The 16,847-nt window shown below is 42.2% G+C and overlaps 1 protein-coding gene across 1 annotated transcript; it reads left to right on the top strand.

Moving 5' to 3' along the window:
* The first annotated feature begins 229 nt into the window (after positions 1-229).
* LYPD1 (LY6/PLAUR domain containing 1) lies at positions 230-16,604 on the top strand. Its single transcript, XM_068408221.1, has 3 exons — positions 230-281; positions 1,385-1,522; positions 16,369-16,604. The coding sequence occupies exons 1-3, from the start codon at positions 230-232 to the stop codon at positions 16,602-16,604; spliced, it is 426 nt and encodes a 141-aa protein (XP_068264322.1).
* Positions 16,605-16,847: the final 243 nt, after the last annotated feature.

Genomic DNA, 16,847 nt, shown 5'->3' with positions numbered 1-16,847 from the left:
CTCGCTTCTCGTACAGTTTCTTCAGTCTCAGCGCTGAACTCCGGCGGGGCTGGAGCGCGGCGCAGGGCTGGGCAGGGCGGGGGCCGGGCGGGCTCCGCCGCCTGCGCCCGGGGCGCCTCTCGGCAGCGGAGGCGGCGGGGAAGCGGCACAAGTGCGCGGCGCCTCCGCTGCCTCCTTCTGATGCCCCTTCGCGACCGCACGCCAGCCCGGCGGCCGCGGCTCCGGGAGGATGCGACTCTTCCTCCTCGCTGCAACTTTCTGGGGATTGTGCCTGGCTCCAGGTAAGCGCTCCGCGCCGCTGCCCCGCAGCCCGCGCTGCTCGGCGCTGCCCGCAGCGGCCGCGGGGAGGCTTCGTCCCCTCGCAGCCCCTCGACGGAGCTGGCGCCAGGCGTTCACCGGGAAGGGGCCAGCAGAGCCCGCCGTCCTGCCCGCGGCCCGGAGAGCTCCCCGCCGCCGGCGAGGGCGCAGCCCGGCCCGCTGGCCCCGGCGCTGGCCGCCCCCGGGGCGGGCGACGCGCGGCGCGCTCCTCACGCAGCAGCCGGCACCGGACTCGGAGGATGCCGCCTGCTGACCGGCCGCGCCGCGCACGCCTCCCGCGGGCCGTGGGTTGGCGGTCAGCCCCGGGGGGGAGCAGGCTCGGTCCCGCCGCCGCAGCGCGCCCAGCGGAGGGGAGAAGCGGGCTGGGGGTCCCGGCTGCGGGACGAGGCGCTCGCTGCTCCTCCACGGGGGTCCGGGAGCCGCCGCGCTGCGGCGCGGGGCCCAGCGGAGGGCGGGAGGAGCGGCTGGTGGCGAGCTGTGCGGGGCACCTCGTTTGCGTGATAAAGGAGGCGGGTGAAGGATGCTCCGCAGCTGTAATTGTGCATGGCCAAATAGTAATTAAATCATTTGTAATTAATTGGTAGCTAAGTAAACCCGTCCGCACAGGTAAGAGCCGAAGCGTGTCTATTAGCCGCGTTGCTCTCTCCGGAGCGCGGATAGTTTTTAGCCCGCTACGCTGAGGGCAGCCCCGGGGCCGGGCGGGCGAGGGGCAGCGGGTGCCGGTCCCGCGCCGTGCCGGTCCCGCCGCCTGCTGGCGGCCCCGTGCCCAGCGGCGCGCCGGGGGAGGCAGGGCCGGAGCGGCGGTGCAGCAGCCTGTCCGCCCCGGAGTCAACGGAGCCCGCTTGTGAACCAGTGCTGAGCAGGTAAGGCATCGCCTCAGCCAAGGGGGCGACGCGTTTATTTTACGTTATTTGTGTCAAAGCCGTACTTTGCTGAGCTGCTGGGTAGTCAGGAACAGCAAAATGCGATGAGGGAAAGATAAGGAAGGTTTCTGGCATCCGGTGGTGGTGTTTTTTTTTAATATTATTACTATTATTCTGAGCAAAATTCTATGTATCTGTTCCAGGTTTGGGTTTGCAAATACAGTGCTACCAGTGTGAGGAGTTCCAGCTAAATAATGACTGCTCTGCTCCAGAGTTCATCGTGAATTGTACAGTGAATGTTCAAGATATGTGTCAGAAAGAAGTGATGGAAAAAAGTTTTGGTAAGAATTTAATAATTATACTTCTGTTTATTAGCATTGGATACAATTTGTTGCTTTTGGCTCCACCCATTCACAGTCTTCAGCTACAGATGAACCTGGCGTTCCTACCTAGAGGGACCAAATTCAATTTCTTATACTGCTGAGTGACTTTGCAACTCAATAAAGTTAATGACTTTCCTTTCAAATTGGTGTAAAAACTGAAGGATGCAAGCCAAATGTTGATAAAGATGTTAATACACAGCCTTATGGGTCTCAGATTTAGTTTCCCTCACTGGGAAATTAATAACAACAAGTTAGTTTAATCTCATTACAGTTAATTACATGGGCTTTTTCCCCAAGAGATGGAAGAGCATTAAATTAGTAATTCCCTTCTTTCTTTTATTTACTCTAGCAATTCATATACTCTGAGGGTTCATCTTAAGGGAAGGAAACTGTAGTCATCTTTGCTGTCATCCATAAAAGTAAACATCAAGCAAAAGGGAGAGAAGGATAAAAAGAACATTTTGGGGAGTTTGGGGAGGGAGAGGAGGGTGCAAATGGATATATTTGCCATACTCATTTCCTACATATGAGGGGCTTTTCCTGTACTGTAATTAATATTAAGTTAGCATATTTGGAGATAAATGCATTCAAGAGGAAACTAGATGTGATTCTGTGTATCACCTTCATTGTCTTTTGAGCTGTGCTATAAATTCCTTTTTTAATTCAGCATCATGGAAGGCACTTGAGATTTAGAGAGAACTGTCTTGATTTTTAGACCACCACGTTGCTCTGTAGCTATCTACGCGAGTAGAAGACTACAGCTTTATTGGGGACTTCAGGGCTGGGTGGGTGGCAAGGAAGTGTGTCTGTGGGAGCTGGAGTTCATGCAGCATCCTGCTCTGACTGCAGGCAGCCGTTAAGCACTGGCATTAAAAAGGGCAAGCCAGCAGCACCTCACTGGTGGCTCAAGGTAGCTGTGACCTCTGTACCAAGCAGTAGGGACAGGGGGAGCAGAGGGCAGGTTGGAGCTTCAGAACCCAGATTTAAGGGGAAGCTGCTCTCTGGGATTGCGCATCTTGCAACTGAGGACAAGGCTTTAGAGCGCGGAACTTACTGATGTAAAGGACTGTTGTGCTGTTGATACAAATCAAGCTGTAGTCTGTCTTTTCTCAGTGAGTCCTTCAACAACAGCAGAATCCCTCTCTACCTAGCAAATGTGTGCAGCCTATGCCTTGAACAGTAACGTTGGACCTTTGCATTAGGAAACTAATTATTAGTATTTCAAAGTACTTGTCAATCAGCCATTCCGCTTGTGCTGGTAGTTTCAGGTCACTACATTAGGAATCGTAGATAAACAATTGCTGTTACCTACCAACAGTAGCTGAACGGCTGGCACTTTTGTTTCATCCTGGGTAACACCATCCACAGTGACTGTATTTCTGTAAAACACTTAGAAGCTCCCCAGCGTAGAGAAGAAAGCTATATGTTTAAAGGAAGATTAGTCTCTTTCAAGCTATATATTATTGGAGTATTTTATTTCACGTTTACTTAGAAAGGGTGGTGGGGATGGGAGATAGTTATGGCTTGCAAGGTACTTTTAAAGTCTGAGTACCTCTAAATGAATGTTTGAAGGCTTTGCTCTCTGCACACCACAGCTTTTATAGTGTTTATAATAGGTTTGAATGGATGCTGTGGCGATTCAAAGGGCTATCAACATGGTATATAGACACAGGCAAGGAAGTCAGTTCTCATTTAATTCTTAACAGTTGTTTGGTGTTTCTTGTTTGCTGCTTTTTTATAAAAGTAGCTTCCCTGGTTCCTTCATGTTTTCATTTCAATACAACCTCAGACTGTATCAGCCTTCCAGAAACAACGTATCTGTAATCTTCGCTTCAGGTGAATGTTGGAAAAGTGTTTTCAGTCAAGTAAACCCCTCACAGATTAAAGTGCAACTCTTTTGGATCAGTGGGCTCGCACGTGTGCGTACGCACCCCTGCGGATACATTACGAGACAGCCGCTGGTGTGCTGCACGTGTGGGGTGGGGTAGTCAGTCACGCGTCTTCTCTCGGACCAGCCGGCAAGACTGCAGTCTGGCCAGTGTGACTGTGGCACATTGAAAATGCAAATTAGAACTGTTTTCATAGATTTTAGACATACATTGATGCATAACTTGTCCTTACTCCTATGAGGAAATTGGTTTGCGATATAGTAAATAAGGAGCTCTTAAAAGAAACTTGTGGGTGGGGGTTTTTTCTGTGCAATTTTATATTGTCTCTGAGCAGATCCTTGGATTTTCCCTTTAGGAGGTAACTAGCATGCTGTGCATAGCAGGTACCACTTTTCTATTTTATTTAATTTGCTTCTATAAATGCAGTTCTTATTCATTTTAAGCTTAGAGATTGTAAATTTCAGCTAGTGAATAAATGTATATTTTTAACCTATTTCAAACTGAGTGAAATTTACATTGCAAGCTTAGCTTCTCTGTTATCCCCAGTCAATTCTAGAGAGGATTGGTTGTAAAACAGAGATGATTCAGTTCATCATCCTTTATTGGTTTTTTTTCCTAATTGATATTTAAATGTGTGTAATATAAATGCTTTATTCTCCCAAGTTTTACTTAATAATTCATTCTACTTCTACCAGCTTATTTCATAACTTGACTCATAAGTTTTTGCTTATCACTGAAAGCTGAAATGTTTCAAATATTGATTTTAATTTATAATAGACTTGAGTCTGAATTTTTAACCCAGAATATGAAAGATGTGAACTTTCATTTATTTGACAGCACAATCTCATAATTAGAGGTTTTTCCTCTTGACTAGATACAGTCAAAGGAGTATAATTTAATTTTTATAGACTAACCCATTTTTGTCCTTAATAAAATATAGCTGTGTCAGTGAGCAAAATGTTACAAGTTCTCCTAAACCTTATTTAAAAGTTAAATGCAGTATTTTGAGATAAAGTTCATGGTGTGAATCAGTAACCTATTGATGTAGTCACCCTTCCTTTGCAGTGTGCACTAACCTCTGTGTTTGTTTTGCTATCAAGGGGGTCGCTGCCTTACATTCTGTGGTGTGCCTACAGTATAGTCCCCAGCTTGTAGCCAGTGACTTTTTTTCTTACATATTTGTTGGTGTTCATCGAGTTGTGCAATGACAGCTCTATGGTTCAACTTCATTTCTGTATTAAACTTTCTATAAGCAACACAGCGGAGAGCTACAACTCTGTGCAGGTTTTCTCATTTATGTTGTAAACAGTTCCTTGTGCCTGATCATACCACTCCTCTTCAGTTGCTATAAAATTAGGGTTAGTGCTTTAAATGTCACTATGTTCTCTCAGAACATTATTTCAATTTCTGGAGAACCAATCTTAGGAAATACTTTTTGGCTTCAGGTGAGAAATAACAGTAGCATAGGCATGTTCCTAACCCAGAGCTTACAAAGTGGCTGTTACTGTGGCTGCCTCTGATGTGAGTAGCTAAGAACGCAGGTAGGAATCACCAATACTTTGAATTAGATTGGCAGGCATGTTACCCCAGCTGTTTGTAGTATCAAGTAGAAATTTGCTCCATTTCACAACTTAAAATGAACTTAGAACTGAGCAGTAGGTAAGCATGTTTCTGATTAAGTGGTTATGTGGAACTGGTGTAATTCTGCCTCCCCTGCAAACACACGCTTTGCTGTGGCAGTTTATATTGCAGTTGCACTTTGGGGATCTGTCAGTGCCCAGAATTGGAGACTTCGTCAAGTAAATGACAAAATATTTTTCTCACTTCAAGCAGAGTTGATTTAAAAATTTTGCTAGAACAAGTTTTATGCAGTTATGTTAACATTCTGTTCCAGTGGGAGAGACAGAAGGATAGGACAGTATTTTGCCTGTGATACAAAATCTTACAAATGGATTTGTTAATTTAATCTTTTTTAAAAAAAAAATCAGTGCTTTCTTCCTTTAGAGGGAAGAATGGTGAGAATGGGCAGTGGCACTGAAGACTACACCAAGTAATTTTGTGCCACAGAAATTAACATAAGGGATACATTTCTAGTGCGTTCTTCAGCTGGATGAGCGGGTGTTTGAAAACTGTATAAATGAAATGTTTGACAAAGGATCAGAGTTCTTGCTTATAATAATTCCACTTGCAGATACTTTGTGGAAACACCCATGGCAGATTCCCCCCTCCCACTTGCCTCTCCTTCCTGTCTATGAACTTTTAACATAGACATGCCAGTGCTCCTTCGTTTTTAGAATATATATAGGAACAAAGAAATCCCACAGTATATTGGGATCAGATGAAACATCTTGATGATACATAGATGAGTATATAATGTATAGATGCTTTTATACATCTATCATAGAAAACGTACTGATAATGAAGTTTAGCTTTTACTGAAGGCAAGAGCTTTCTGAGTGTTAAGGCTGAGCTAAAACCTACTGAAGGCAAAATGAAACTTGCAATGGGAATAGACCAGAAAGGAATAAAGCTTGAGACAAACCAGTCAGCCCAGAAAGGTAGCCAGTGTAAATTCCTCAGAACTCATTGCAAGTAAACCTGCTCAGGTGTATGTTTTAAACAATGTACCTTGTGCTCTAATGTAGTTGTGACGTACTTTTACACACTTACTTTTGCAAGGAGAAAAAAAGATGATCCACAGTAGCAAGACTGCTATTTTTAAATGTCTGTCTATATAAAACTAAGATTGTTTATGAATTTTCCTTTGCAAGTGAATTGGGAAACCACCTCGTTATTTCTATTACTCTGCAATAAGAAACTTCTCTTATTTGTTTGGTTTACAATGATCTTTTTAATATATTTACATAGTATATAATCCTGCAGTGTAATTAAAGCAATTGCTGTAATTGTGCGCTTAAAAGTAGTGCATATGAACATCATGAATGAGATCATCATCTCACTGTTGAACTATAATATTGTTTGTTTGATTATTTATTTAACTCTTCTCAGTATTGGTTTCCCAGTCATTTGTTTTACCAGGCAGAGGAGAGCCGGTGTCTAAGTTGTGTGATGAGTTGGCCTACGGTAAATTCTTTACCTGTGGTTATTACTTTTTTTTTAATCTTACAGTGCTGCTGCCATGATTAAGTTACTTCATGTGTGGCTGTTCAGGATTACAGAAGCACAGACTTTTTTCTGTTTTCATGTATAGCATCCATTAGTACTAATTGCATACTTGTATCAAGGGGAAATTATACTCTGGTGTACATTTATTGACAAAATGATTAAAACAGCAAACAAAGTTTAATGTCTTCAGAATCACTGTAGGCATTAAAGTTTTATAGGTAATGGCTGCATTCCCAGTATCCATTTGGAAATTCTAAGAAACATCCATTGAGCTGGCGGTGGACTTTTTTTTAATTTTTATTTTCTTCTGCACTGTCTCTTTTGGTCAAAGCAGATCCACATAAGTCCAAAGAACTTTTGATTTTTTTTTTTTTTAAATCAAAGTATAATATAATAAATCTTTACTGCCAATTAAAAAAAAAAAGGCAAAAACTTGGCATGTGACTGTTGTTACCTATAACATTGTGTCTCATGCTACCTGGTGCCCAATGAAATGATGACATAGTAACCAATACTGGAAACATGCAGTTCATTTTTGATACTGAATAAAAGACTTACAATCTATGTTGTTAATTTGTACTGTCTGCTGAGAACTGGGAGCTGTGGATATATTGTATTCAGAAACACTTTTTTAGATGCCAAAGCTGTTTTGTTGCTGGTAGATTCCTTCCAGTCTTTGGGTTGCTCAGAAAACTTCCAGTCACACATGGGATGAACTGACCTAAGTGCGTCAGCTAAGGAGAAATTACAGACAGTATGTAGTAGATCGCTGATCTGACTGCCTTTACGTATAGAAAAGCAACAGTGGAGTTAACAGTTCAAGCAGTTTATGGCTTGAAAGTCACGACAAAGAACCAAGTGCAGAAGTGATGAAGGGCTGTATTATTTTAAGGAAGTTGTGGTATCTGGTCCAGTGAATTTCATTTTTCACAGGACATGGACAATAGCTTTTTATGTTACTTTATTTCTCAGGCTTGTATGAAAGCTATACAAATGAATTTTGTGAGGATACAGTGCCCACAACCTGGTGTCTCTTAAACCTCCTTTAAGAGTTTCCTATTGCATTTCACACACAAATGAGTCTGTGTTTCCAAAAATTTCTTGTGGCCTGACTCTATCACTTGTCTTAGCTCCCAGTGACCTCATCAAAACATTGGCAAGCATTTTCATTAATCCAAACTGTTTTCATTTCCATTTTTCCTTTGTAGTCTGGATATTTTTTTTTGAAAACTTGATATAACCTATTTTGCCAAATTACCAATGAGTCTTTGAATGTAGAAAAAGTAATATAAAACCCAGGCAAATCCTACTCTGAAGTTGAACAGACTGCAAAACTGTAAGCATGAAAATAGCTAAGGATATAAAAGCGGAATGGATTTGAAAGGTACTGGTGTGCAAGTGTGAACAGGTGAGCCATTCCATTGAAACTGGTAAGGACATTCATTAGTAGGATGCCACAAGACTATTCATGTGTAAAATTATTTATGGGACTTATTACAGGAGTATAGAGCATTTTAACATTTGTAAAGGCATGAGGACTGTGGCTTCCCAGTTCATTTCAGCAGATAAGGATTGTCAAGAAGTTTACCTCTCTCACTAGAAGCTCGAGTATATTTCAGTCTCAATATCCAAGGCCATTTAGATCTTGATACCTTTGTATCAGGAAAGCACTGATGATGGAAGGCTGTGAGCCAACTTTGTTTGAAAGATTGTTTTAGTGCTTGACTGTAAGTCGACATTAGCGAGCAGAGAAATGAACAAGGACAGTAGAAAACAAAAGAATTAGATATGCAGGTGAAAGCTGAGCTTTCACTTCTGGTTTGTAGCCTCCTGTGGCTTTAAAAAAATATTTGATAATACCACCATTAGCAGCTGTACTTAACTTTCTCAGCCTATGCATTTTTAAGCACTTTAATGCCTTGCTTCTGCCTTGTGATGCTGCAAGCGGTGACAAAGACTACTTTGTGCTGTTATTTATGCTATTAACAAGGCAGTTTTGAGTCATATTTCCAGTACCAGAATTAGAAGGCCTGACCTGAAAAGAGATATCATGGTAATCCAAACCCTTGTCCTCTGTCGGTCAGCAATTGTCCAGTTTTCTTCTAAGATGATTTAATTTCTGCAAGATGTCATGTCATTTAGGGTCAGAAGGAGAATGAGGAGGCCAGTCTTTCACTGTCAAAATTCTCCTATTAGTTTCTGCAAAAAAAATGCAACTTTTAAATAGTGCCAAATATATGGAGGAGTTGTGGTGATATTGAGTAAGTTTTCACAGAAAATTATGATGAAAATATGCTAATTCAACCAGGTAGAGTTTGGTGGGGGGTGTTTTATTTATTTTTTTTTTTTTTTTTACGGAATTGTATGCTCTGTAAGAGCCTAATGGCATCAACATGCTTTTATCTTGTCTACTGAATGCATCAAAGGGAGGGGCTGGGATGAAATAGCTGCAGTCCTAAAACACAGGATTAAAAATCAGGAAGTGTGTGATGTAGCTTTGCAATAGATTTCAAGTCACTTAATTTCAGTGCCTCTGTTTTTTCAGCTGGAAAACACTGATCATGGTTGCTTACAGTATTTAATTAGCTGTTTATAAGGCAATTAGTGAATTTCATGATAAAATTTCTGTCAAGGTGCAAATTATTTAAACCACTTGTGAGCTCCAGAGAGAAAGTTGAGAAGACAAGGACAGGAAGAGTTAGTGTAAAGTGAAACACAGAGGACATGGTTGGATATGGTTATACTTTACAGTGGCTTAAACTGTTTTTTACAGTGCATTTACAATCATAGATGAAAATATTTGTGTTGGGGAAGCTTAATTCATATTTTAAACCAATAAAAACATATCTAACTAAACCCACAACTGTTTGGGGAAGTACAATGTCAGAAGAACAATTGCTTTTCAACATTCAGTCACCTTCTAACATATTTAGAACCTTATTAGAGAAAATATTTATAATCACTTTCTCTAGAAAACAGAGCAAATTGCAATAGGACCTCTTGCAGTCTGTCACTGTATGATGTATGTGAAGAGGTACTAGCTAAGGAATAGACAATTATTATACCAAAACTATTGAAGGCGTAAAAAGATGGGCATAAAACCTAATATGAAAACTAGAAACCATAATTTAGAAACCTATTTGTGTACTGTTTGAGCCAATTTTGAACATTACTGATATATTAAAATCCAGAAATAGTCACTATATATTTTATGTACCTCAGAAAGGGATATTAAATGTTTACGTGTTGTTCTTGCGCTAGAATAAGTTCTCATTTTAGATTTCAGCATACATCACAAAAAGATCTTTTATAACTCCTGCTGGGTACTGAAATTCACTCAAGTGGAGGGTAAGTAAGTGACAGTTTAGGACAAGAAATAAAGGGTGAAATATATAATGGAAATCACAAAGCAGGCATGGATAGGCAGACAAGGCATCAAGACTAAGCACAAAAAGCAGGAAAACTTGCAGATTCACCAAGACCAGAAAATTGAAAGTTTCAGTGAAATAAGATAACTGGAACTATTCAAGATACTAAAACAAGGGGGGAGTATCAGTTCATATACATGGTCCTCGTGCTTCTCTTTATGAACAACAACATCAAGAGAACACCCAAAACAAATCGCATGCAAATCATGAAAGCATGCTAATGCTAGAGCTAGGACAGCTTCTGGGACCTTCACACGGGTTGTGTGTGCCACAATATGAATTGTCCACTGTTGGCCAGTGTTCTGCCTTTTGCTTGGAGGAGATGGGCAAGATTAAGCACCGAATCTAAAAGAGTTGAGTGGAGAAATTCTGTCAGTGTCTTAATGGCATGCCCCAAAACTTGCCTTGATCTGCCTGCTGACTTTCCGAGTTATTTATCTTAAGATATGAAACTTTTCTACATGCCTGAAGCTATGGCTCTATATATGCCTCCAACTCCTGGTCCAGTCTTGAAAAGGCAGTTTTGTGACTGCTCAAGGATGCCTTGTTCCTGGACCCTAGTTGGGCATAGACTGTTTTCTAATGCTCCGAAAGGTTTCATGCAGCAGACATAGTCAGAGCATGTGCAGAACATTTTGCTAACGCAGTATTTGTGGCTTGAGTTCCAGAAGACAAATCTGACTTTATGTATGCCTACAAAATTGGATATGTATAAACCACTGTAGCAAAAGCTTTCTTTAAAAATGAGGAGTGTCAGTCATAGCCCGTGAGATAGAGCATTTGGCTTAGAAGCTAGCATTGGGTGAAGCAACATCGTCTTCTTGACGGGAGTCAAACTTACAGCTAAGAGTTTTGTGGCCACGAGTGTCCTGGGGTGAAGCAGAGGGATGCATTTCCTGTCAAGGTGTGCCCTTGCAGAACGCAGTTTTGGAGCAGTTGGGTCACTGAGTGGGAAGGGGACTGTCTTTTGGAGATTAGGTCACTGATCTCGGAGGTGGTATCCTGGTTGCCTAGTTTGGCTTCAGAGACATTCTGTATTTTGCTGAAGGACAGTCTTGAGAGCACCGGTGCAAACTAAATTTACGCACTGCTAGGATTATGGTTGGATCTTAAGTTGGAGAGTCATGCTTACACTTGCTCTTTTTTGTCTGTACCTGCTATAACAGAAGAATCGGAGGTGCCTAATAAGATCCTTTTCAAGCAGTACGAGAAAAAGCTTGGATCTTCTGGTGCCTTCTGCAAACACAGAGTGTAAGAAGTAGGTGTGATGTCACCTTTTTTGGTTGTCCTAGTAACAAGTTAAGCTGTTATTCAAGAGAACATGTACTGGGCTCTGCAGACAGGGTAGGTGGAAGAACTCTCACTTTTGGATTTGAATAAATTGTAGCATGAATTGTTTGTTGCTGTCAAGACTGAATGCACCTGCATGCGGCCTAAACAGCACCAGGGTGCAGATACACAGGACTAGACTGCAGCTAACCAGGGGGGTTGAGCTTGGCAGTTGTGGGGAGGTGTGCGTAGAATGGATCTAGATGAGAAAAATCAATATTGCAAGCAGGAGCTATAGACAAGCCTTGACATTTACACCTCCATCACTCCATTGCAGAAATCCTGCAGAAATAGTAGTTTGGGCCTTGACACTATCTAAATGTATGATTGCGTGGGAGGCAGAGAAAGGTGTAACAATGGGCAAGTTGTTTAGTCTAGGACTAAATTTTCAATGCCCAATTTAAGCCCAAAGCTTTTTTTTTAAAAAAAAAGTAGTTTTAGTAGGTGTATGTGGAAGGAGAGGGTGTGAATATTACTGCATTATCACGCAGATATTCTAGCTTTGTGTACTGCTCTCTCTTCTTAAAAGTATTTGTATTTGAACTACATCCTCAGCCAACTCCACAAACCTTGAAGGCAAAACGAAGGAAAATCAGTTGGTCAGTAGTAGGTACTTCATAGTAAAACATCATTATAGTACCTATGCATATACATCACCTACACTGCTGTCGGGGGGCTGCTGAATCCATGAGAAAGGATGAGTTATTTGGTACTCATCCATCAAGAGACTGGGCAGTAAATATACTAATGGTGTATTAGTAAATATATTAATTGAGCACTGGTGTAAGCTGTTGAGGGTAGGTAGCTGGGAATGATCCCTTCCCAGTAAAAGCAGAGTGTAAAACGTGTAGTATCCTTGCCTAGGCAGCAACTCTCAACAATCTGAGGTAGCTCCCAGAAAGGTTTGCAATTATATTTCTAGGTGATGTGTTAATGAATGTATCAAGCTGATTGCTCAGGCAAGAATATCCGGTAATTACCAGTTATGTCTGTGGTATGAGTCTTATGAGGCAGATGAAAACCATTTTGAAAAACTGTCTGCAGTTCAGCCAGCTGGTGGTGATCGAGTGAGGAAATAGTTTCAGACCTGGCTCAACAGTACAATAAACCACTGCAAGAGAGGAGTCTGAGGAAAGACATCCTTGAGATATAAAAGCAATTAATCTGTAGAGATAATCCGGAAAGGATGCCGGTGTCCCGTCTGAAGTCCGCGGGTGAACTGCAGCAAGTGGGGTACATGAACCTGTTTACTGGAGCAAGGAGTGTAGTGTCCCTGGCATCACAGAATCACAGAATCAACCAGGTTGGAAGAGACCTCAGGGATCATCGAGTCCAACCGTTGCCCTGACACCACCCTGTCAACTAGACCATAGCACTAAGTGCCATGTCCAGTCTTTTCTTAAACACATCCAGAGATGGTGACTCCACCACCTCCCTGGGCAGCCCATTCCAATGTCTAATAACCCTTTCTGAGAAGAAATGCTTCCTAATGTCCAACCTGAACCTCCCCGGCGAAGCCTGAGGCTGTGTCCTCTTGTCCTATCACTAGTTGCCCAGGAGAAGAGGCCAACTCCCACTTCGCTACAACCTCCCTTCAGGTAGTTGTAGACTGCAATAAGGTCACATTGGAGCCTCCTCTTCTCCAGGCTAAACAACCCCAGCTCCCTCAGCCGTTCCTCGTAGGTCAGACCCTCCAGACCCTTCACCAGCTTGGTCGCCCTCCTCTGGACTCGCTCCAACACCTCAATGTCTTTCTTGAAGTGCGGGGCCCAGAACTGGACACAGTACTCAAGATGCGGCCTCACCAGTGCCGAGTACAGAGGGACGATCACTTCCCTAGACCGGCTGGCTACACTATTCCTAATAGAGGCCAGGATGCCATTGGCCTTCTTGGCCACCTGGGCACACTGCTGGCTCATGTTTAGCCGGCTGTCGATCAGCACCCCCAGGTCTCTTTCTGCCGGGCCGCTTTCTAACCACTCTTCCCCCAGCCTTCCCATCAAACCATGGAAGTCAGTTGTACTAATTTATTTCCTACCACAGTTAAACTGGAATCACAATATGATAGGAAGAAGGTTTAAGAGTCTTTTTTCCCGCCTTTCTTTAATTCGTACTATTTAAAATGTCATTCCTATAGTGCTAATGTTCTTTTTTTCCATCAATCTTCTATGCCCGTCTTCATTGTATCTTGCTATAAGGACACTGCAGAATTAGAGAAAAAGCACAGCCTTTCTCTGCTGATCAAGTTTAGTTCATATCTGATGCTTCGTAAAAAGCACAGTTAGTGTATGATAGCAGCTGATTTGTGAGCTCGAAAGAATCTATCAGTACTTAAAGAAAAACCACTTGGATGTGAAGGGCATGTCTTTAGCCACGTAGGTATTGAAAACGTGTTAGAAGTGCTGACTTTTTTTAATTATGTAAAGAATCATGTTACAATTCAGATTACTAGGGCTGGGAATGGGAATAAATAATCGTTTGGGAGTGGAATTTCCTACTGTAAGACATATTTACAGCCACAGGAGGTGTTACAATGGGATTTTACTACTAGTTACATTATTCTCTCTATTTAGGCATGAACATTGTCCATCTGTGCAGGAATACTGTGTTTTGACTTCAAAAGGAGCTCAAGGTTATTCTGTGGAATTTATCCTGGAGAACAGAGCTGTTGTAAACACACGGAGTTAAACTGCAGGACTTTGATTTTTTGCAGGAGAGGTCTCCTAGAGTTGGCTGGTGAAAACCGTGCCTCAGAAGGCATTATCTCGTTGTTCACAGCACTGAACAATTCTAGCCTCCTTGTCTACAGGAAAATTGCAAATGATATGATATTTCAGGGACCTAGAATAATAAATCACTAGTTCAAATTGTGAACAGGGCTTTGCAGTCATCCTGTGAAAAGGAAATGGCAGGAAGAGAGTGATCTATAAAACAATGAGAACAGGAAATCTGCCAATGTCAAAAGCTTTTTAGAAGCTTGATATTTGAGGGGAAAGTTGAGATTCACTGCTGTTCGTAGGGCAGACTGAGGAACGGCCGGCTTTGGTGGGTGGCTGTAGGTGCAGGGGAGGAATCCGTGATGAGGAGATGCGGGATTGGAGATGGAAGAACAATCGCTGTGCCTAGTTCCATTGAATACAGGATTGCTTTCTCAAGAGGGAAGGGGAAGGGAAAAAGTTAATAGTAGCCATGGGAAGGGTCACGTCTGCCTCAGCTCTTGCAAGACTGCAGGAGGAACATGGACAAAGCACCAGGTTTTTGTGTGAAGCATGAGCTGAGATTTCAGCATTGTAAGCCGATCAGTGGCAGCACACTTGAGGCTCCTTGACAGCAGTGGTTTGTCAACAGAGACAGAGCTCTCTTCTTTTTGCAAACTATAGTAATAAAGATTGTGCCTCCTGATCTGTGTGTCTTTGCTGCTACAGCTACGACAGCCTGTAGCTCCTCTTCCTTCTTGAGAAAAGGCTCTACCTGCTGTGTTGATTGATTGAAGCTCACTGGAGACAGACGAAGATTCAATGCTGACCTGAGGGCTTCTCTTCATACGTTTAACCTTAAAACACGTTTCAGAGTTTAGATTTGCAGAGGGAGAACACAAAACAGGGAAACCCCTGCATTGCTGGGATAGCAGCAATGTTATGACAGTATAAAAGAATTGCTTTAATTAAAATCCTCAGAAGACAGGAAATCCTCCTTTCTAAGCAGAACCCAAACAGTGTTTTGCTGCTATACACAGTGCTCAGTAGCGCAGTGGCAGTCACTGCTGCAGAGGTGTCTGCTGGGCTGTGTAGGTGCTGGAGTGCTTATTTCCAAAGTCCCCGGGGACTGAACTAGTATCTGCAGGTACTGTAAGATCAGTACCTACAGGTCATATTCCTGCTGCACTCCTTCCAAAAGAGTCTCGATCTCTGTGTATTTAAAAACATTATGGGACCGTGCTGCAGGATGCAGAGGCACCGTTCTCCGTGGGAATCCTGTTCTTGTTCCCTTCAGAAGAAAAAAAACTTTTGAGAATCCCATATTCAAACGGAGTAGTGACTTTATTATCCTTAGAAATATTCACCTCTTTTTGTAACAGCAAGGCAATACAAGCAAACCTCCGTTATTTGTTTATGTGTTAGGTCTATGTTTTTCCAGCACACAATTTCTACTGTATCGCTTGCACAAAAACTTTAGAGTAATGAGAGGTAGAACTGCCGCAACCATTTTCTACTGTGACAGGCGGAAATGCAACTATGTAGTTAAAGCTTTTATAAACCATTTTACAATAACATCTGATGCTATGTGCATCAGAATGTACTTTTTTCAGGTACAAACAATCTGAGAAATTATAAACTTAATTAGATTATTAATTAAAATTAGGTTAAATTAAATTACATTAAGAAAAGGAAGACTTTCAGAAAAGCCATTTCTGTACAAATGGAACTTTTTTGTTGTTCAGATGCTTCAAAGACATCAAGAACTGAGATTACCTGGAAAAGTACTAGTTTTTCTTTAAAAAAAATAAAAGGGCGGGGGAGGACATGAAAGTTTTGCAGACAGTCATTCTCCTTTTACTCGTGGTTACTTGTCTCTGTGTGGCAAATGAACAAGAAATGGAAATAAAATGTTCAAAAGACAAATTAACAGCATAGAAAACTAAGACACCTTAAACAATTCAGGCATGTTCAGCAACAGAAACAAAGGTCATTTTCAAACTAACTGCATTTCAGTTATAGCTATTTAAACAGCTTATTCCAAAAGATGAAGAATTCTGGTTATAAAATGCATCATTTGATATCCATTATGTAAATCAAGTTTGTAATATTTTTGGTTCCAACCAGAATCGAATAAAAGAAAAATCCAAACCAGAGGGACTGTGACTCTCCTGCAGTGCAGAGCCGTTAGCCCTGTCACAGCTGAGGTGTCTGGCTTAATCACCAGCATCACTTTGGAGATGTAAACTGGTTTTGCAACAGTTCTCAAGCTTGAATCGTGTTGTAAAGCAAAACCGTGTTCATATCAAACTAAGTAACTTTGCTCTGTGTCACAGGAATCATGTATCGCAAGTCCTGCGCATCTTCAGCAGCGTGTCTGATCGCCTCTGCTGGGTACCAGTCCTTCTGTTCTCCAGGGAAGGTGAACTCTGTTTGTATCAGCTGCTGCAACACTCCACTCTGCAACGGACCCCGGCCGAAAAAGAGGGGGAATTCCGGCATGATGCCGAGGGCACACGTGATAACCACCGTTCTGCTCCTTAAATTGGCTCTTTTGGTTTTGTATTGCTAAACCTCAAGCAAGTTTTTTGCCCTGACACAGTTTGTTCTGTCTCCTTTCTTCGAAGACACTGCAATTATTTTCTGTTTGTTTCCAAATCTCTGTCAACAGCGAGGGAAGTTTGGTGGTCATGGAGAGAGAGGGGCTGATATTTTTGGCAGCTAATGAATTCAGTTAGGAGATTGATTTTCCAGTGTGCACTTAAAAAATCCCAGCAGCAGGATACAGAACTCCTGCTCATTTTGCATAACTGGA

The sequence above is a fragment of the Nyctibius grandis genome, chromosome 9 (genome assembly GCF_013368605.1).
Source record: "Nyctibius grandis isolate bNycGra1 chromosome 9, bNycGra1.pri, whole genome shotgun sequence".
Taxonomy (NCBI): Eukaryota; Metazoa; Chordata; class Aves; order Nyctibiiformes; family Nyctibiidae; genus Nyctibius; species Nyctibius grandis.
This window is presented reverse-complemented; position numbering and strand designations above follow the sequence as displayed.